This window comes from Oncorhynchus mykiss, chromosome 21 (genome assembly GCF_013265735.2).
Source record: "Oncorhynchus mykiss isolate Arlee chromosome 21, USDA_OmykA_1.1, whole genome shotgun sequence".
NCBI lineage: Eukaryota > Metazoa > Chordata > Actinopteri > Salmoniformes > Salmonidae > Oncorhynchus > Oncorhynchus mykiss.
Window position 1 is genome coordinate 64,499,323 of NC_048585.1, and position 22,500 is coordinate 64,521,822.

At 42.4% G+C, this 22,500-nt stretch overlaps 1 protein-coding gene across 1 annotated transcript in view; it reads right to left on the reverse strand.

Annotated features, from left to right (window-relative positions):
- cnga1b (cyclic nucleotide gated channel subunit alpha 1b) overlaps positions 1-18,716 on the reverse strand; it is a 34,517-nt gene extending 15,801 nt beyond the window's left edge. The window contains exons 1-4 of the mRNA XM_036958428.1: positions 18,504-18,716; positions 2,508-2,655; positions 2,330-2,395; positions 1,987-2,052 (exon numbers count right to left, since the gene is read on the reverse strand). Of these exons, the coding sequence (XP_036814323.1) occupies positions 1,987-2,052; positions 2,330-2,395; positions 2,508-2,629 (254 nt within the window). The 5' untranslated portion in view covers positions 2,630-2,655; positions 18,504-18,716. The remainder of the gene's footprint in view (positions 1-1,986; positions 2,053-2,329; positions 2,396-2,507; positions 2,656-18,503) is intronic.
- Positions 18,717-22,500: the final 3,784 nt, after the last annotated feature.

Consider the following 22,500-nt stretch of genomic DNA (forward strand, 5'->3'; position numbering starts at 1 on the left):
ATGAGATCAGTCTGGAAACTAGAGGTTCTGTTATGAGATCAGTCTGGAAACCAGAGGTTCTGTTATGAGATCAGTCTGGAAACTAGAGGTTCTGTAATGAGATCAGTCTGGAAACTAGATGTTCTGTTATGAGATCAGTCTGGAAACTAGAGGTCCTGTTATGAGATCAGTCTGGAAACTAGAGGTTCTGTAATGAAATCTGTCTGGAAACTAGAGGTCCTGTTATGAGATCAGTCTGGAAACTAGATGTTCTGTTATGAGATCAGTCTGGAAACTAGAGGTTCTGTAATGAGATCAGTCTGGAAACTAGAGGTTATGTTATGAGATCAGTCTGGAAACTAGAGGTCCTGTTATGAGATCAGTCTGGAAACTAGAGGTTCTGTAATGAGATCAGTCTGGAAACTAGAGGTTCTGTTATGAGATCAGTCTGGAAACTAGAGGTCCTGTTATGAGATCAGTCTGGAAACTAGAGGTTCTGTAATGAGATCAGTCTGGAACTAGAGGTTCTGTAATGAGATCAGTCTGGAAACTAGAGGTGAGATTGTTCTGGAAACTCGAAGTGAGATTGTTCTGGAAACTAGTCTAAAGTAGTGCACTACCCCTATAGACCCCTTTATAGTGCACTATAAAGGGAGTAGCATGCCATTTGGGAAACTAGAGGTTCTGTCATGAGATCTGTCTGGAAACTAGAGGTTCTGTCATGAGATCTGTCTGGAAACTAGAGGTTCTGTCATGAGATCTGTCTGGAAACTAGAGGTTCTGTCATGAGATCTGTCTGGAAACTAAAGGTTCTGTCATGAGATCTGTCTGGAAACTAGAGGTTCTGTTATGAGATCAGTCTGGAAACTAGAGGTTCTGTAATGAGATCAGTCTGGAAACTAGAGGTTCTGTTATGAGATCAGTCTGGAAACTAGATGTTCTGTTATGAGATCAGTCTGGAAACTAGAGGTGAGATTGTTCTGGAAACTACAGGTGAGATTGTTCTGGAAACTAGAGGTTCTGTCATGAGATCTGTCTGGAAACTAGAGGTCCTGTCATGAGATCAGTCTGGAAACTACAGGTGAGATTGTTCTGGAAACTACAGGTGAGATTGTTCTGGAAACTAGAGGTTCTGTCATGAGATCTGTCTGGAAACTAGAGGTCCTGTCATGAGATCAGTCTGGAAACTACAGGTGAGATTGTTCTGGAAACTACAGGTGAGATTGTTCTGGAAACTAGAGGTTCTGTCATGAGATCTGTCTGGAAACTAAAGGTTCTGTCATGAGATCTGTCTGGAAACTAGAGGTTCTGTAATGAGGTCAGTCTGGAAACTAGATGTTCTGTTATGAGATCAGTCTGGAAACTAGATGTTCTGTTATGAGATCAGTCTGGAAACTAGATGTTCTGTTATGAGATCAGTCTGGAAACTAGAGGTGAGATTGTTCTGTCATGAGATCAGTCTGGAAACTACAGGTGAGATTGTTCTGGAAACTACAGGTGAGATTGTTCTGTCATGAGATCAGTCTGGAAACTACAGGTGAGATTGTTCTGGAAACTACAGGTGAGATTGTTCTGTCATGAGATCAGTCTGGAAACTACAGGTGAGATTGTTCTGGAAACTACAGGTGAGATTGTTCTGGAAACTAGAGGTGAGATTGTTCTGTCATGAGATCAGTCTGGAAACTACAGGTGAGATTGTTCTGGAAACTACAGGTGAGATTGTTCTGGAAACTAGAGGTGAGATTGTTCTGGAAACTAGAGGTGAGATTGTTCTGTCATGAGATCTTTCTGGAAACTACAGGTGAGATTGTTCTGGAAACTTGAGGTGAGATTGTTCTGTCATGAGATCTGTCTGGAAACTACAGGTGAGATTGTTCTGGAAACTAGAGGTGAGATTGTTCTGTCATGAGATCAGTCTGGAAACTAGAGGTGAGATTGTTCTGTCATGAGATCAGTCTGGAAACTAGAGGTGAGATTGTTCTGTCATGAGATCTGTCTGGTCCTTACTCCTTTTTCTCTTTCCTCTCCTTTTTCTCTTTCCTCTCCTTTTTACTTGTCTTCTTCTTCTGTTCCCTAGGAAAGATCAGAGGCACGATTACTGTTGCTGTCATACTGTTATGTTACCCTACCAGTAGACTTACAGTCATTGCTCTAACACTAGTTAGCATTGGCTTAGCAAAACAACCGCTAACTTCCCTCATACTGCATTTATATCTATATACAAACATTACCCATGAGTTCATCTGACTCTGAGTAAATTAGAACAAGAAGCAGTATCCCTTTTGTAGACTTCAGGACTAGGGTCGCAAAGTACGTTATCGTCCATATTTGGGTCTGTGTGTGTTCTTACTCTTCCTCGTTGCTGTTGCTGTTGTTCATGTTGAACGGAACCTGCACAACGGAGCTCCTTAAACACCTGGATGAGAGATCATAATATCAGAAGTCAGTTCTAGGTTCTATGTTCAATGTTCTAAAGTTCTAGGTCCTAGGTTCTAAAGTTCAAGGTTATATGGTCTATGGGTCCTTACCTGTGTACCTCGCCCCTCTCCTCTGTCTCCCCCTCCATATCCTGCAGAACGATGAGTGGCGGAGAGCAGGGCTGGGGGTGGGCGGGGCCAGCAGGGGTCACAGGGGTCACCTTCACTGACATCGCAGGAAGTTCTTCCTCTTGGTTTCCTGTGAGGTCAGAAGTAACAGCCCTATCTCAGATAGAGTAGATGGACTAGGACTAGTTGATACTCAGATAGAGTAGTGGGACTAGTTGATACTCAGATAGGGTAGTGGGACTGGGACTAGTTGATACTCAGATAGAGTAGTGGGACTAGTTGATACTCAGATAGAGTAGTGGGACTGGGACTAGTTGATACTCAGATAGAGTAGTGGGACTAGTTGATACTCAGATAGAGTAGTGGGACTAGGACTAGTTGCTACTCAGATAGAATAGTGGGACTGGGACTAGTTGATACTCAGATAGAGTAGTGGGACTGGGACTAGTTGATACTCAGATAGAGTAGTGAGACTAGGACTAGTTGATACTCAGATAGAATAGTGGGACTAGTTGATACTCAGATAGAATAGTGGGACTAGTTGATACTCAGATAGAGTGGTGGGACTAGTTGATACTCAGATAGAGTAGTGGGACTAGTTGATACTCAGATAGAGCAGTGGGACTAGGACTAGTTGATACTCAGATAGAGAAGTGGGACTAGTTGATACTGAGATAGAGTAGTGGGACTGGGACTAGTTGATACTCAGATTGAGTAGTGGGACTAGTTGATACTCAGATAGAATAGTGGGACTAGTTGATACTCAGATAGAATAGTGGGACTGGGACTAGTTGATACTCAGATAGAGTAGTTGGACTGGGACTAGTTGATACTCAGATAGAGTAGAGGGACTAGTTGATACTCAGATAGAGTAGTGGGACAAGGACTAGTTGATACTCAGATAGAGTAGTGGGACTAGTTGATACTCAGATAGAGTAGTGGGACTAGTTGATACTCAGATAGAGTAGTGGGACTGGGACTAGTTGATACTCAGATAGAGTAGAGGGACTAGTTGATACTCAGATAGAGTAGTGGGACTAGTTGATACTCAGATAGAATAGTGGGACTGGGACTAGTTGATACTCAGATAGAGTAGTGGGACTGGGACTAGTTGATACTCAGATAGAGTAGTTGGACTGGGACTAGTTGATACTCAGATAGAGTAGAGGGACTAGTTGATACTCAGATAGGGTAGTGGGACTGGGACTAGTTGATACTCAGATAGAGTAGTGTGACTAGTTGATACTCAGACGGAGTAGTGGGACTGGGACTAGTTGATACTCAGATAGAATAGTGGGACTAGTTGATACTCAGATAGAGTAGTGGGACTGGGACAAGGTGATACTCAGAAAGAGTAGTGGGACTAGTTGATACTCAGATAGGGTAGTGGGACTGGTTGACACTCAGATAGAGTAGTGGGACTAGTTGATACTCAGATAGAGTAGTGGGACTAGTTGATACTCAGATAGAGTAGTGGGACTGGGACTAGTTAAAACAAAGATAGAATAGTGGGACTGGGATTAGTTGATACTCAGATAGAGTAGTGGGACAGGGACTATTTGATACTCAGATAGAGTAGTGGGACTGGGATTAGTTGATACTCAGATAGAGTAGTGGGACTAGTTGATACTCAGATAGAGCAGTGGGACTGGGACTAGTTGATACTCAGATAGAGTAGTGGGACTAGTTGATACTCAGATAGAGTAGTGGGACTAGTTGATACTCAGATAGAGTAGTGGGACTAGTTGATACTCAGTTAGTGTAGTGGGACTGGGACTAGTTGATACTCAGATAGAGTAGTGGGACTGGGACTAGTTGATACTCAGATAGCGTATTGTGACTAGTTGATACTCAGATAGAGTAGTTGGACTAGTTGATACTCAGATAGAGTATTGGGACGAGCTGATACTCAGATAGAGCAGTGGGACTGGGACTAGTTGATACTCAGATAGAGTAGTGGGACTAGTTGATACTCAGATAGAGTAGTGGGACTGGGACTAGTTGATATCAGATAGAGTAGTGGGACTGGGACTAGTTGATATCAGATAGAGTAGTGGGACTAGTTGATACTCAGATAGAGTAGTGGGACTGGGACTAGCTGATATTCAGATATAGTAGTGGGAGTAGGACTAGTTGCTACTCAGATAGAATAGTGGGACTGGGACTAGTTGATACTCAGATAGAGTAGTGGGACTGGGACTAGTTGATACTCAGATAGAGTAGTGGGACTGGGACTAGTTAAAACAAAGATAGAATAGTGGGACTAGTTGATACTCAGATAGAGTAGTGGGACAGGGACTATTTGATACTCAGATAGAGTAGTGGGACTGGGATTAGTTGATACTCAGATAGAGTAGTGGGACTAGTTGATACTCAGATAGAGTAGTGGGACTGGGACTAGTTGATACTCAGATAGAGTAGTGGGACTAGTTGATACTGAGATGGAGTAGTGGGACTGGGACTAGTTGATACTCAGATAGAGTAGTGGGACTAGGACTAGTTGATACTCAGATAGAGTAGTGGGACTAGTTGATACTCAGATAGAGTAGTGGGACTAGTTGATAGTCAGATAGAGTAGTGGGACTGGGACTAGTTAAAACAAAGATAGAATAGTGGGACTAGTTGATACTCAGATAGAGTAGTGGGACAGGGACTAGTTGATACTCAGATAGAGTAGTGGGACTGGGATTAGTTGATACTCAGATAGAGTAGTGGGACTAGTTGATACTCAGATAGAGCAGTGGGACTGGGACTAGTTGATACTCAGATAGAGTAGTGGGACTAGTTGATACTCAGATAGAGTAGTGGGACTAGTTGATACTCAGATAGAGTAGTGGGACTAGTTGATACTCAGATAGAGTAGTGGGACTGGGACTAGTTGATACTAAGATAGAGTAGTGGGACTAGTTGATACTCAGATAGAGTAGTTGGACTAGTTGATACTCAGATAGAGTAGTGGGACTAGTTGATACTCAGATAGAGTAGTGGGACTGGGACTAGTTGATACTAAGATAGAGTAGTGGGACTAGTTGATACTCAGATAGAGTAGTGGGACTAGTTGATACTCAGATAGAGTAATGGGACTAGTTGATACTCAGATAGAGTAGTGGGACTAGTTGATACTCAGTTAGTGTAGTGGGACTGGGACTAGTTGATACTCAGATAGAGTAGTGGGACTGGGACTAGTTGATACTCAGATAGCGTATTGTGACTAGTTGATACTCAGATAGAGTAGTTGGACTAGTTGATACTCAGATAGAGTATTGGGACTAGCTGATACTCAGATAGAGCAGTGGGACTGGGACTAGTTGATACTCAGATAGAGTAGTGGGACTAGTTGATACTCAGATAGAGTAGTGGGACTGGGCCTAGTTGATATCAGATAGAGTAGTGGGACTGGGACTAGTTGATATCAGATAGAGTAGTGGGACTAGTTGATACTCAGATAGAGTAGAGGGACTAGTTGATACTCAGATAGAGTAGTGGGACTGGGACTAGTTGATACTCAGATAGAGTAGTGGGACTGGGACTAGTTGATATCAGATAGAGTAGTGGGACTAGTTGATACTCAGATAGAGTAGTGGGACTGGGACTAGCTGATATTCAGATATAGTAGTGGGACTAGGACTAGTTGCTACTCAGATAGAATAGTGGGACTGGGACTAGTTGATACTCAGATAGAGTAGTGGGACTGGGACTAGTTGATACTCAGATAGAGTAGTGGGACTAGGACTAGGTGATACTCAGATAGAATAGTGGGACTAGTTGATACTCAGATAGAGTAGTGGGACTAGTTGATACTCAGATAGAGTAGTGGGACTAGTTGATACTCAGATAGAGCAGTGGGACTGGGACTAGTTGATACTCAGATAGAGTAGTGGGACTAGTTGATACTGAGATAGAGTAGTGGGACTGGGACTAGTTGATACTCAGATAGAGTAGTGGGACTAGGACTAGTTGATACTCAGATAGAGTAGTGGGACTAGTTGATACTCAGATAGAGTAGAGGGACTAGTTGATACTCAGGTATAATAGTGGGATTGGTACTAGTTGATACTCAGATAGAGTAGTGGGACTAGTTGATACTCAGATAGAGTAGAGGGACTAGTTGATACTCAGATAGAGTAGTGGGACTAGTTGATACTCAGATAGAGTAGTGGGACTGGGACTAGTTGATACGCAGATAGAGTAGTGGGACTGGGACTAGTTACTCAGATAGAATTATGGGACTGGGAATGGTTGATACTCAGATAGAGTAGTGGGACTGGGACTAGTTGATACTCAGATAGAATAGTGGGACTAGTTGATACTCAGATAGAATAGTGGGACTGGGACTAGTTGATACTCAGATAGAGTAGTGGGACTGGGACTAGTTGATACTCAGATAAGAGTAGTGGGACTAGTTGATACTCAGATAGAGTAGTGGGACTGGGACTAGTTGATACTCAGATAGAGTAGTGTGACTACTTGATACTCAGATAGAGTAGTGGGACTGGGACTAGTTGATACTCAGATAGAATAGTTTGACTATTTGATACTCAGATAGAGTAGTGGGACAGGGACTAGTTGATACTCAGATAGAGTAGTGGGACTAGTTGATACTCAGATAGAGTAGTGGGACTAGTTGATACTCAGATAGAGTAGTGGGACTAGTTGATACTCAGATAGAGTAGTGGGACTGGGAGTAGTTAAAACAAAGATAGAATAGTGGGACTAGTTGATACTCAGATAGAGTAGTGGGACAGGGACTAGTTGATACTCAGATAGAGTAGTGGGACTGGGATTAGTTGATACTCAGATAGAGTAGTGGGACTAGTTGATACTCAGATAGAGCAGTGGGACTGGGACTAGTTGATACTCAGATAGAGTAGTGGGACTAGTTGATACTCAGATAGAGTAGTGGGACTAGTTGATACTCAGATAGAGTAGTGGGACTGGGACTAGTTGATACTAAGATAGAGTAGTGGGACTAGTTGATACTCAGATAGAGTAGTTGGACTAGTTGATACTCAGATAGAGTAGTGGGACTAGTTGATACTCAGATAGGGTAGTGGGACTGGGACTAGTTGATACTCAGATAGAGTAGTGGGACTAGTTGATACTCAGATAGGGTAGTGGGACTGGGACTAGTTGATACTCAGATAGAGTAGTGGGACTAGTTGATACTCAGATAGAGTAGTGGGACTGGGACTAGTTGATACTCAGATAGAGTAGTGGGACTAGTTGATACTCAGATAGAGTAGTGGGACAGGAACTAGTTGAAACTCAGATAGAGTAGTGGGACTAGGACTAGTTGCTACTCAGATAGAATAGTGGGACTGGGACTAGTTGATACTCAGATAGAGTAGTGGGACTGGGACTAGTTGATACTCAGATAGAGTAGTGAGACTAGGACTAGTTGATACTCAGATAGAATAGTGGGACTAGTTGATACTCAGATAGAGTGGTGGGACTAGTTGATACTCAGATAGAGTAGTGGGACTAGTTGATACTCAGATAGAGCAGTGGGACTAGGACTAGTTGATACTCAGATAGAGAAGTGGGACTAGTTGATACTGAGATAGAGTAGTGGGACTGGGACTAGTTGATACTCAGATTGAGTAGTGGGACTAGTTGATACTCAGATAGAATAGTGGGACTAGTTGATACTCAGATAGAATAGTGGGACTAGTTGATACTCAGATAGAATAGTGGGACTGGGACTAGTTGATACTCAGATAGAGTAGTTGGACTGGGACTAGTTGATACTCAGATAGAGTAGAGGGACTAGTTGATACTCAGATAGAGTAGTGGGACAAGGACTAGTTGATACTCAGATAGAGTAGTGGGACTAGTTGATACTCAGATAGAGTAGTTGGACTAGTTGATACTCAGATAGAGTAGTGGGACTGGGACTAGTTGATACTCAGATAGAGTAGTGGGACTAGTTGATACTCAGATAGAATAGTGGGACTGGGACTAGTTGATACTCAGATAGAATAGTGGGACTGGGACTAGTTGATACTCAGATAGAGTAGTTGGACTGGGACTAGTTGATACTCAGATAGAGTAGAGGGACTAGTTGATACTCAGATAGGGTAGTGGGACTGGGACTAGTTGATACTCAGATAGAGTAGTGTGACTAGTTGATACTCAGACGGAGTAGTGGGACTGGGACTAGTTGATACTCAGATAGAATAGTGGGACTAGTTGATACTCAGATAGAGTAGTGGGACTGGGACTAGTTGATACTCAGATAGAGTAGTGGGACTAGTTGATAATCAGATAGAGTAGTGGGACTGGGACTAGGTGATACTCAGAAAGAGTAGTGGGACTAGTTGATACTCAGATAGGGTAGTGGGACTGGTTGATACTCAGATAGAGTAGTGGGACTAGTTGATACTCAGATAGAGTAGTGGGACTAGTTGATACTCAGATAGAGTAGTGGGACTGGGACTAGTTAAAACAAAGATAGAATAGTGGGACTAGTTGATACTCAGATAGAGTAGTGGGACAGGGACTATTTGATACTCAGATAGAGTAGTGGGACTGGGATTAGTTGATACTCAGATAGAGTAGTGGGACTAGTTGATACTCAGATAGAGCAGTGGGACTGGGACTAGTTGATACTCAGATAGAGTAGTGGGACTAGTTGATACTCAGATAGAGTAGTGGGACTAGTTGATACTCAGATAGAGTAGTGGGACTGGGACTAGTTGATACTAAGATAGAGTAGTGGGACTAGTTGATACTCAGATAGAGTAGTTGGACTAGTTGATACTCAGATAGAGTAGTGGGACTAGTTGATACTCAGATAGAGTAGTGGGACTGGGACTAGTTGATACTAAGATAGAGTAGTGGGACTAGTTGATACTCAGATAGAGTAGTGGGACTAGTTGATACTCAGATAGAGTAATGGGACTAGTTGATACTCAGATAGAGTAGTGGGACTAGTTGATACTCAGTTAGTGTAGTGGGACTGGGACTAGTTGATACTCAGATAGAGTAGTGGGACTGGGACTAGTTGATACTCAGATAGCGTATTGTGACTAGTTGATACTCAGATAGAGTAGTTGGACTAGTTGATACTCAGATAGAGTATTGGGACTAGCTGATACTCAGATAGAGCAGTGGGACTGGGACTAGTTGATACTCAGATAGAGTAGTGGGACTAGTTGATACTCAGATAGAGTAGTGGGACTGGGACTAGTTGATATCAGATAGAGTAGTGGGACTGGGACTAGTTGATATCAGATAGAGTAGTGGGACTAGTTGATACTCAGATAGAGTAGTGGGACTGGGACTAGCTGATATTCAGATATAGTAGTGGGACTAGGACTAGTTGCTACTCAGATAGAATAGTGGGACTGGGACTAGTTGATACTCAGATAGAGTAGTGGGACTGGGACTAGTTGATACTCAGATAGAGTAGTGGGACTAGGACTAGGTGATACTCAGATAGAATAGTGGGACTAGTTGATACTCAGATAGAGTAGTGGGACTAGTTGATACTCAGATAGAGTAGTGGGACTAGTTGATACTCAGATAGAGCAGTGGGACTGGGACTAGTTGATACTCAGATAGAGTAGTGGGACTAGTTGATACTGAGATGGAGTAGTGGGACTGGGACTAGTTGATACTCAGATAGAGTAGTGGGACTAGGACTAGTTGATACTCAGATAGAGTAGTGGGACTAGTTGATACTCAGATAGAGTAGTGGGACTAGTTGATACTCAGATAGAGTAGTGGGACTGGGACTAGTTAAAACAAAGATAGAATAGTGGGACTAGTTGATACTCAGATAGAGTAGTGGGACAGGGACTAGTTGATACTCAGATAGAGTAGTGGGACTGGGATTAGTTGATACTCAGATAGAGTAGTGGGACTAGTTGATACTCAGATAGAGCAGTGGGACTGGGACTAGTTGATACTCAGATAGAGTAGTGGGACTAGTTGATACTCAGATAGAGTAGTGGGACTAGTTGATACTCAGATAGAGTAGTGGGACTGGGACTAGTTGATACTAAGATAGAGTAGTGGGACTAGTTGATACTCAGATAGAGTAGTTGGACTAGTTGATACTCAGATAGAGTAGTGGGACTAGTTGATACTCAGATAGAGTAGTGGGACTGGGACTAGTTGATACTAAGATAGAGTAGTGGGACTAGTTGATACTCAGATAGAGTAGTGGGACTAGTTGATACTCAGATAGAGTAATGGGACTAGTTGATACTCAGATAGAGTAGTGGGACTAGTTGATACTCAGTTAGTGTAGTGGGACTGGGACTAGTTGATACTCAGATAGAGTAGTGGGACTGGGACTAGTTGATACTCAGATAGCGTATTGTGACTAGTTGATACTCAGATAGAGTAGTTGGACTAGTTGATACTCAGATAGAGTATTGGGACTAGCTGATACTCAGATAGAGCAGTGGGACTGGGACTAGTTGATACTCAGATAGAGTAGTGGGACTAGTTGATACTCAGATAGAGTAGTGGGACTGGGACTAGTTGATATCAGATAGAGTAGTGGGACTGGGACTAGTTGATATCAGATAGAGTAGTGGGACTAGTTGATACTCAGATAGAGTAGTGGGACTGGGACTAGCTGATATTCAGATATAGTAGTGGGACTAGGACTAGTTGCTACTCAGATAGAATAGTGGGACTGGGACTAGTTGATACTCAGATAGAGTAGTGGGACTGGGACTAGTTGATACTCAGATAGAGTAGTGGGACTAGGACTAGGTGATACTCAGATATAATAGTGGGACTAGTTGATACTCAGATAGAGTAGTGGGACTAGTTGATACTCAGATAGAGTAGTGGGACTAGTTGATACTCAGATAGAGCAGTGGGACTGGGACTAGTTGATACTCAGATAGAGTAGTGGGACTAGTTGATACTGAGATAGAGTAGTGGGACTGGGACTAGTTGATACTCAGATAGAGTAGTGGGACTTGGACTAGTTGATACTCAGATAGAGTAGTGGGACTAGTTGATACTCAGATAGAGTAGAGGGACTAGTTGATACTCAGGTATAATAGTGGGATTGGTACTAGTTGATACTCAGATAGAGTAGTGGGACTAGTTGATACTCAGATAGAGTAGAGGGACTAGTTGATACTCAGATAGAGTAGTGGGACTAGTTGATACTCAGATAGAGTAGTGGGACTGGGACTAGTTGATACGCAGATAGAGTAGTGGGACTGGGACTAGTTACTCAGATAGAATTATGGGACTGGGAATGGTTGATACTCAGATAGAGTAGTGGGACTGGGACTAGTTGATACTCAGATAGAATAGTGGGACTAGTTGATACTCAGATAGAATAGTGGGACTGGGACTAGTTGATACTCAGATAGAGTAGTGGGACTGGGACTAGTTGATACTCAGATAAGAGTAGTGGGACTAGTTGATACTCAGATAGAGTAGTGGGACTGGGACTAGTTGATACTCAGATAGAGTAGTGTGACTAGTTGATACTCAGATAGAGTAGTGGGACTGGGACTAGTTGATACTCAGATAGAATAGTTTGACTATTTGATACTCAGATAGAGTAGTGGGACAGGGACTAGTTGATACTCAGATAGAGTAGTGGGACTAGTTGATACTCAGATAGAGTAGTGGGACTAGTTGATACTCAGATAGAGTAGTGGGACTAGTTGATACTCAGATAGAGTAGTGGGACTGGGAGTAGTTAAAACAAAGATAGAATAGTGGGACTAGTTGATACTCAGATAGAGTAGTGGGACAGGGACTAGTTGATATCAGATAGAGTAGTGGGACTGGGATTAGTTGATACTCAGATAGAGTAGTGGGACTAGTTGATACTCAGATAGAGCAGTGGGACTGGGACTAGTTGATACTCAGATAGAGTAGTGGGACTAGTTGATACTCAGATAGAGTAGTGGGACTAGTTGATACTCAGATAGAGTAGTGGGACTGGGACTAGTTGATACTAAGATAGAGTAGTGGGACTAGTTGATACTCAGATAGAGTAGTTGGACTAGTTGATACTCAGATAGAGTAGTGGGACTAGTTGATACTCAGATAGAGTAGTGGGACTGGGACTAGTTGATACTAAGATAGAGTAGTGGGACTAGTTGATACTCAGATAGAGTAGTGGGACTAGTTGATACTCAGATAGAGTAATGGGACTAGTTGATACTCAGATAGAGTAGTGGGACTAGTTGATACTCAGTTAGTGTAGTGGGACTGGGACTAGTTGATACTCAGATAGAGTAGTGGGACTGGGACTAGTTGATACTCAGATAGCGTATTGTGACTAGTTGATACTCAGATAGAGTAGTTGGACTAGTTGATACTCAGATAGAGTATTGGGACTAGCTGATACTCAGATAGAGCAGTGGGACTGGGACTAGTTGATACTCAGATAGAGTAGTGGGACTAGTTGATACTCAGATAGAGTAGTGGGACTGGGACTAGTTGATATCAGATAGAGTAGTGGGACTGGGACTAGTTGATATCAGATAGAGTAGTGGGACTAGTTGATACTAAGATAGAGTGGTGGGACTGGGACTAGCTGATATTCAGATATAGTAGTGGGACTAGGACTAGTTGCTACTCAGATAGAATAGTGGGACTGGGACTAGTTGATACTCAGATAGAGTAGTGGGACTAGGACTAGGTGATACTCAGATAGAATAGTGGGACTAGTTGATACTCAGATAGAGTAGTGGGACTAGTTGATACTCAGATAGAGTAGTGGGACTAGTTGATACTCAGATAGAGCAGTGGGACTGGGACTAGTTGATACTCAGATAGAGTAGTGGGACTAGTTGATACTGAGATAGAGTAGTGGGACTAGTTGATACTCAGATAGAGTAGTGGGACTAGGACTAGTTGATACTCAGATAGAGTAGTGGGACTAGTTGATACTCAGATAGAGTAGAGGGACTAGTTGATACTCAGGTAGAATAGTGGGACTAGTTGATACTCAGGTATAATAGTGGGACTAGTTGATACTCAGGTATAATAGTGGGATTGGTACTAGTTGATACTCAGATAGAGTAGTGGGACTAGTTGATACTCAGATAGAGTAGAGGGACTAGTTGATACTCAGATAGAGTAGTGGGACTAGTTGATACTCAGATAGAGTAGTGGGACTGGGACTAGTTGATACGCAGATAGAGTAGTGGGACTGGGACTAGTTACTCAGATAGAATTATGGGACTGGGAATGGTTGATACTCAGATAGAGTAGTGGGACTGGGACTAGTTGATACTCAGATAGCGTATTGTGACTAGTTGATACTCAGATAGAGTAGTTGGACTAGTTGATACTCAGATAGAGTATTGGGACTAGCTGATACTCAGATAGAGCAGTGGGACTGGGACTAGTTGATACTCAGATAGAGTAGTGGGACTAGTTGATACTCAGATAGAGTAGTGGGACTGGGACTAGTTGATATCAGATAGAGTAGTGGGACTGGGACTAGTTGATATCAGATAGAGTAGTGGGACTAGTTGATACTCAGATAGAGTAGTGGGACTGGGACTAGCTGATATTCAGATATAGTAGTGGGACTAGGACTAGTTGCTACTCAGATAGAATAGTGGGACTGGGACTAGTTGATACTCAGATAGAGTAGTGGGACTAGGACTAGGTGATACTCAGATAGAATAGTGGGACTAGTTGATACTCAGATAGAGTAGTGGGACTAGTTGATACTCAGATAGAGTAGTGGGACTAGTTGATACTCAGATAGAGCAGTGGGACTGGGACTAGTTGATACTCAGATAGAGTAGTGGGACTAGTTGATACTGAGATAGAGTAGTGGGACTGGGACTAGTTGATACTCAGATAGAGTAGTGGGACTAGGACTAGTTGATACTCAGATAGAGTAGTGGGACTAGTTGATACTCAGATAGAGTAGAGGGACTAGTTGATACTCAGATTGAATAGTGGGACTAGTTGATACTCAGGTATAATAGTGGGACTAGTTGATACTCAGGTATAATAGTGGGACTAGTTGATACTCAGATAGAGTAGTGGGACTGGGACTAGTTGATACTCAGATAGAATAGTGGGACTAGTTGATACTCAGATAGAGTAGTGGGACTAGTTGATACTCAGATAGAGTAGAGGGACTAGTTGATACTCAGATAGAGTAGTGGGACTAGTTGATACTCAGATAGAGTAGTGGGACTGGGACTAGTTGATACGCAGATAGAGTAGTGGGACTGGGACTAGTTACTCAGATAGAATTATGGGACTGGGAATGGTTGATACTCAGATAGAGTAGTGGGACTGGGACTAGTTACTCAGATAGAATTATGGGACTGGGAATGGTTGATACTCAGATAGAGTAGTGGGACTGGGACTAGTTGATACTCAGATAGAGTAGTTGGACTGGGACTAGTTGATACTCAGATAAGAGTAGTGGGACTAGTTGATACTCAGATAGAGTAGTGGGACTGGGACTAGTTGATACTCAGATAGAGTAGTGGGACTGGGACTAGTTACTCAGATAGAATTATGGGACTGGGAATGGTTGATACTCAGATAGAGTAGTGGGACTGGGACTAGTTACTCAGATAGAATTATGGGACTGGGAATGGTTGATACTCAGATAGAGTAGTGGGACTGGGACTAGTTGATACTCAGATAGAGTAGTTGGACTGGGACTAGTTGATACTCAGATAAGAGTAGTGGGACTAGTTGATACTCAGATAGAGTAGTGGGACTGGGACTAGTTGATACTCAGATAGAGTAGTGGGACTGGGACTAGATGATACTCAGATAGAATAGTTTGACTATTTGATACTCAGATAGAGTAGTGGGACAGGGACTAGTTGATACTCAGATAGAGTAGTGGGACTAGTTGATACTCAGATAGAGTAGTGGGACTGGGACTAGTTGATACTCAGATAGAGTAGTGGGACTAGTTGATACTCAGATAGAGTAGTGGGACTAGTTGATACTCAGATAGAGTAGTGGGACTGGGACTAGTTGATACTCAGATAGAGTAGTGGGACTAGTTGATACTCAGATAGAGTAGTGGGACTAGTTGATACTCAGATAGAGTAGTGGGACTAGTTGATACTTAGAGTAGTGGGACTGGGACTAGTTGATACTCAGATAGAGTAGTGGGACTGGGACCAGTTGATCCTCAGATAGAGTAGTGGGACTAGTTGATCCTCAGATAGAGTAATGGGACTGGGACTAGTTGAAACTCAGATAGAGTAATGGGACTGGGACTAGCTGATATTCAGATATAGTAGTGGGACTAGGACTAGTTGATACTCAGATAGAATAGTGGGACTGGGACTAGTTGATACTCAGATAGAGTAGTGGAACTGGGACTAGTTGATACTCAGATAGAGTAGTGGGACTAGGACTAGTTGATACTCAGATAGAATAGTGGGACTAGTTGATACTCAGATAGAGTAGTGGGACTAGTTGATACTGAAATAGAGTAGTGGGACTGGGACTAGTTGATGCTCAGATTGAGTAGTGGGACTAGTACTAGTTGATACTCAGATAGAATAGTGGGACTAGTACTAGTTGATACTCAGATAGAATAGTGGGACTAGTTGATACTCAGATAGAATCGTGGGACTAGTTGATACTCAGGTATAATAGTGGGACTAGTTGATACTCAGGTATAATAGTGGGACTGGTACTAGTTGATACTCAGATAGAGTAGTGGGACTAGGACTAGTTGATACTCAGATAGAGTAGTGGGACTAGTTGATACTCAGATAGAGTAGTGGGACTGGGACTAGTTGATACTCAGATAAGAGTAGTGGGACTAGTTGATACTCAGATAGAGTAGTGGGACTAGTTGATACTCAGATAGAGTAGTGGGACTAGTTGATACTCAGATAGAGTAGTGGGACTAGTTGATACTCAGATAGAATAGTGGGACTGGGACTAGTTGATACTCAGATAGAGTAGTGGGACTGGGACTAGTTGATACTCAGATAGAGTAGTGGGACTAGTTGACACTCAGATAGAGTAGTGGGACTAGTTGATACTCAGATAGAATAGTGGGACTAGTTGATACTCAGATAGAGTAATGGGACTGGGACTAGTTGATATCAGATAGAGTAGTGGGACTAGTTGATACTCAGATAGAATAGTGGGACTAGTTGATACTCAGATAGAGTAATGGGACTAGTTGATACTCAGATAGAGTAGTGGGACTAGTTGATATCAGATAGAGTAGTGGGACTGGGACTAGTTGATACTCAGATAGAGTAGTGGGACTAGTTGATATCAGATAGAGTAGTGGGACTAGTTGATATCAGATAGAGTAGTGGGACTAGTTGATACTCAGATAGAGTAGTGCGACTAGTTTATACTCAGATCGAGCAGTGGGACTGAAACTAGTTGATACTACAGCTAGCTGGTCAGATTCCTCCATGATTACAACCTGTCAGAACCACATAACTCAATGGCAGCCATGTTATCGAACCTAGAACAGAATGTTTTGAGGCTGTAAACTCTGTTCTAAAGACTCATGATGTACAGGGGAGGACTTCGATGAAGGGTGAGCCGCTAGAGACTTTGATGAAACGTTTTCTGCTAGGCAACAGGCTTACAAAGACATGACAGTGCAGTCCTCGGTCATCTCGCCCTCGCCCTCTCCCTCTCCCTCTCTGTCTCTGTCTGTCTGTCTGTCTGTCTGTCTCTCTCTCTCTCTCTCTCTCTCTCTCTCTCTCTCTCTCTCTGTCTTTCTCTCTCTCTCTCTCTCTCTCTCTCTCTCTCTCTCTCTCTCTGTCTCTCTGTCTCCCTCTCTCTCTCTCTCTCTGTCTCTCTGTCTCTCTCTCTCTCTCTCTCTCTCTGTCTGTCTGTCTCTCTCTCCTCTTAACCTCTGTCTCTCTCTCTCTCTCTCTCTCTGTCTCTCTGTCTCTCTCTCCTATTTCCCTCCGGCTCTCTCTCTCTCTCTCTCTCTCTCTCTCTCTCTCTCTCTCAGCTATCTGATACATCCCTAACCTCTATTGAACAAGAATAATTCAGCCTCCCAGCTGCGGAGGCATCTGATTGGTAGAAACAGAGCTTTGATGTATGTCACTATTAATTAACATAATCAATCTAAAGCCAATCAACGTAAGAGGAACATTCATAGAAATCTGTTATATACGATACATATGATCATCATATATATTACTTCATTCAGAGAACTTGTGAAAATGTACTAGATATTAATCTTGATCAATGTCTTCCAAACCAATCAGAGCTAAAGAATGGCTATGGCCAACCAGATTGAAGGAGGAGTTATTGAATTAACTAATAACTAACGAATCAGGATGATTAGATAAATGATTCCAAAGGGAATGAGTCACTGCAAGTCAATTAAAACACTTTGGTCAATTGGAACTGAGTGCGTGGGGTTATCTGAAGATCCAACCACATTGTTAAATGACCAAGGCCCATTGTTAAATGACCAAGGCCCATTGTTAAATGACCAAGGCCCATTGTTAAATGGCCAAGGCCCATTGTTAAATGGCCAAGGCCCAATGATAAATGACCAAGGCCCATTGTTAAATGACCAAGGCCCAATGATAAATGACCAAGGCCCATTGTTAAATGACCAAGGCCCAATGATAAATGACCAAGACCCATTGTTAAATGACCAAGGCCCAATGATAAATGACCAAGGCCCATTGGTAAAGGACCAAGGCCCAATGATAAATGACCAAGGCCCATTGGTAAAGGACCAAGGCCCAATGATAAATGACCAAGGCCCATTGGTAAAGGACCAAGGCCCAATGATAAATGACCAAGGCCCATTGTTAAATGACCAAGGCCCAATGATAAATGTCCAAGGCCCATTGGTAAAGGACCAAGGCCCAATGATAAATGACCAAGGCCCATTGGTAAAGGACCAAGGCCCAATGATAAATGACCAAGGCCCATTGGTAAAGGACCAAGGCCCAGAGCACATACGTATCAAACAACAACAACAACAACAACATAACAACATGAAGCATGATATTTCTGAAGTATCTCCTCCACTCTGCAACTCACCTGTTGCTAGGTTATTCCTGCCCCTAGTTAGCTAAAGACATGCCCTTCCTCTCTTTCTACACACAGAACTCCTGCAGTGGTACCGTCCACCAACCAGGGTGCTCGCTCATCGTCATGGAAACCCCTTGGCTCGGACCTGACCCCGCGTCACACACCACAAATTGGAAGCGTTTGAAATATTCCAGGTAAAACTCTGTGTGTCTCGAGGATCACTGGAACGCTCTGACCCTGAGGAGGGTTTAGGGGATTAGGAACATGGATAATAACGTGGCCATCACACACACACACACACACACACACACACACACACACACACACACACACACTGCACACTGCACACTGCACACTGCACACTGCACACTTCGCACACACACACACACACACACACACACACACACACACTGCACACTGCACACTGCACACTTCGCACACACACACACGCACACTGCACACGCACACGCACACACACACACACACACATACACACACACACACACACACACCCTGGATCCTGTTTCTCATGAAGTGTGCTGGGAGCAGCATTTAACCAGAAGAGTAGAATTAATAGGATTACAAAGACTTAGAACAGTGAGATGTGTGTGTGTGTGTGTGTGTGTGTGTGTGTGTGTGTGTGTGTGTGTGTGTGTGTGTGTGTGTGTGTGTGTGTGTGTGTGTGTGTGTGTGTGTGTGTGCCTGATTAGAGGCGATCGAGCTGAGTATGCTGGATCTAGAGACAATTCATGGCTCCATTTCAATTCATCATCTCGCTCATTCCTCTCCTTGTATCCTCACTCCTCGCTTCCTTCTCAAAACCAATTAGAGAAGAAGATCCGAGGGGAGGGGGCTTGGAGCTTCTCCGCCCATACGATTGAGAAGGAGGTGGCGAAGAAGGAGGAAGGATCATGCAAAGGTAAATTGAGACGGTTGGAACCGTGCAGGGTGAAGTTTCCTCCTACACACTGATCCTGGGTCAGGTTAGAATGTCCCACAGTTGGGTCCTAGATCTGGAGCTAGAGGAAAACACCAAGGTAGATAACATGTCCTATAACGCCCCCTAGGGGAATGACTATGCAACTGTCTGTCACACTTCTACACTGCAATCAGCTCCAATTTTACACTGCTGCTACACAACTAAAACTACTACTACACTACCACAACACTACCACTACACTACCACAACACTACTACACTACTACTACACTACTACACTACTACTACACTACTACACTACTACTACACTACTACTACACTACGACTACACCACTACACTACTACACTGCTACACTACTACTACACTACTACACTACTACTACACTACTACACTACTACACTACCACAACACTACTACACTACTACACTGCTACACTACTACTACACTACTACACTACTACACTACTACACTACGACTACACCACTACACTACCACAAAACTACTACACTACTACTACACTACTGCACTACTACTACACTACTGCACTACTACTACACTACTGCACTACTACTACAATACTGCACTACCACTACAATACTGCACTACTACTACACTACTGCACTACTACTACACTACTGCACTACTACTACACTACTGCCCTACTACTACACTACTGCACTACTACTACACTACTGCACTACTACTACTACACTACTGCACTACTACTACACTACTGCACTACTACTACACTACTGCACTACTACTACACTACTGCACTACTACTACACTACTGCACTACTACTACACTACTGCACTACTACTACAATACTGCACTACCACTACACAACTACCCTACACCTCTATTATCAACTCTACTATCAACACTACTCCTACACTACTATCAACTACTACACTACAACTCAACTATCAACTCAGGTAATATCTAGTAGACCAGTTGTTTATGACAGTCTGTCCAGGCTCTGAGGCTACCAGGGCAGATCAAGACCTTAGCAGTGATCCTTTAAAAAACTGCACAGAACAAGGTTTTCTGAAGATGTACTACTACTACACTATTACACTACTACAGTACTACTACACTACTGCAGTACTACTAACACTACACTACCACACTACTACACTACTACACTACCATTACACTACAACTACACTACTACACTACCACCACACTACTACACTACTACTACACTACACTACTACACTACTACAATACTCCGCCACTACGATACTACTACACTACTACTACACCACTATTAACACTACTACACTACTACTACACTACGACACTACTACTACACTACACTACTACTGCACTACTACTACACTACTACACTACTACTACACTACACTACTACTACACTACTATCAACACTACTACACTACTACTACACTACTATCAACTCTACTATCAACTCCACTTTCAACTCTACTATCAACACTACTAATACACTACACTACTACACTACTAATGCACTACTCCACTATTACTACACTAATACTACCACTGTCAACTCTACTATCAACTCTACTATCAACTCTACTATCAACACTACTACTGCACTACTACACTACTCTACTACACTACTACTACACTACCACACTACTACTACAGTACACTACTACTACACTACTATCAACACTACTACACTACTACTACACTACTACTACACTACACTACTACACTACTACACTACTACTACACTACTACTACACTACTACTACACTACTACACTACTACACTACACTACTACTATACTACTATCAACACTACTACACTACTACTACACTACTACACTACTACTACACTATACTACTACTACACTACTATCACCACTACTACACTACTACTACTAAACTACTATCAACTCTACTATCAACTCCACTTTCAACTCTACTTTCAACACTAATACTACACTACTACTACACTACTAGTACACTACTACACTAATACTACTACTATAAACTCTACTATCAACACTACTATCAACACTAATACTACACTACTACACTACTACACGACTACTACACCACTACACTACTACGACACTACTACTACACTACTACTACAATAGTACTGCACTACTACACCACTACACTACCACACTACTACGTTACTACTACACCGCTACACTACTACACTACTACTACACTATTACACTACTATCAACTCTACTATCAACACTACTATCAACACTACAACTACACTACTACTACACTACTACAGTACTATAATCAACTCTAGTATAAATTCTGCAATCAACACTGCTATCAACACTACAGCTACACTACTATCAACACTACTACACTACTACTACACTACTACTACACTATTACACAACTATCCACTCTACTATCAACTCTACTATCAACCCTGCTATCAACACTACAACTAAACTACTACTACACTACTACTACACTATTACACAACTATCCACTCTACTATCAACTCTACTATCAACCCTGCTATCAACACTACAACTAAACTACTACTACACTACTATCATCAACACTGCTATCAACACTACAACTACACTACTATCAACACTACTACACTACTACTACACTACTACTACACTATTACACAACTATCCACTCTACTATCAACTCTACTATCAACCCTGCTATCAACACTACAACTAAACTACTACTACACTACTACTATACTATTACACTACTTTCAACTCTACTATCAACTCTACTATCAACACTACAACTCCACTACTACTCCAGTACTACACTACTATCATCAACACTACTATCAACACTACTACACTACTATCATCAACTCTACTATATACTCTGCTATCAACACTACAACTACACTACTACTACACTACTACTATACTATTACACTACTTTCAACTCTACTATCAACACTGCTATCAACACTACAACTCCACTACTACTACACTACTACACTACTATCATCAACTCTACTATATACTCTGCTATCAACTCTATCATCAACACTGCTATCAACACTACAACTACACTACTATCAACACTACTACACTACTACTACACTACTACTACACTATTACACAACTA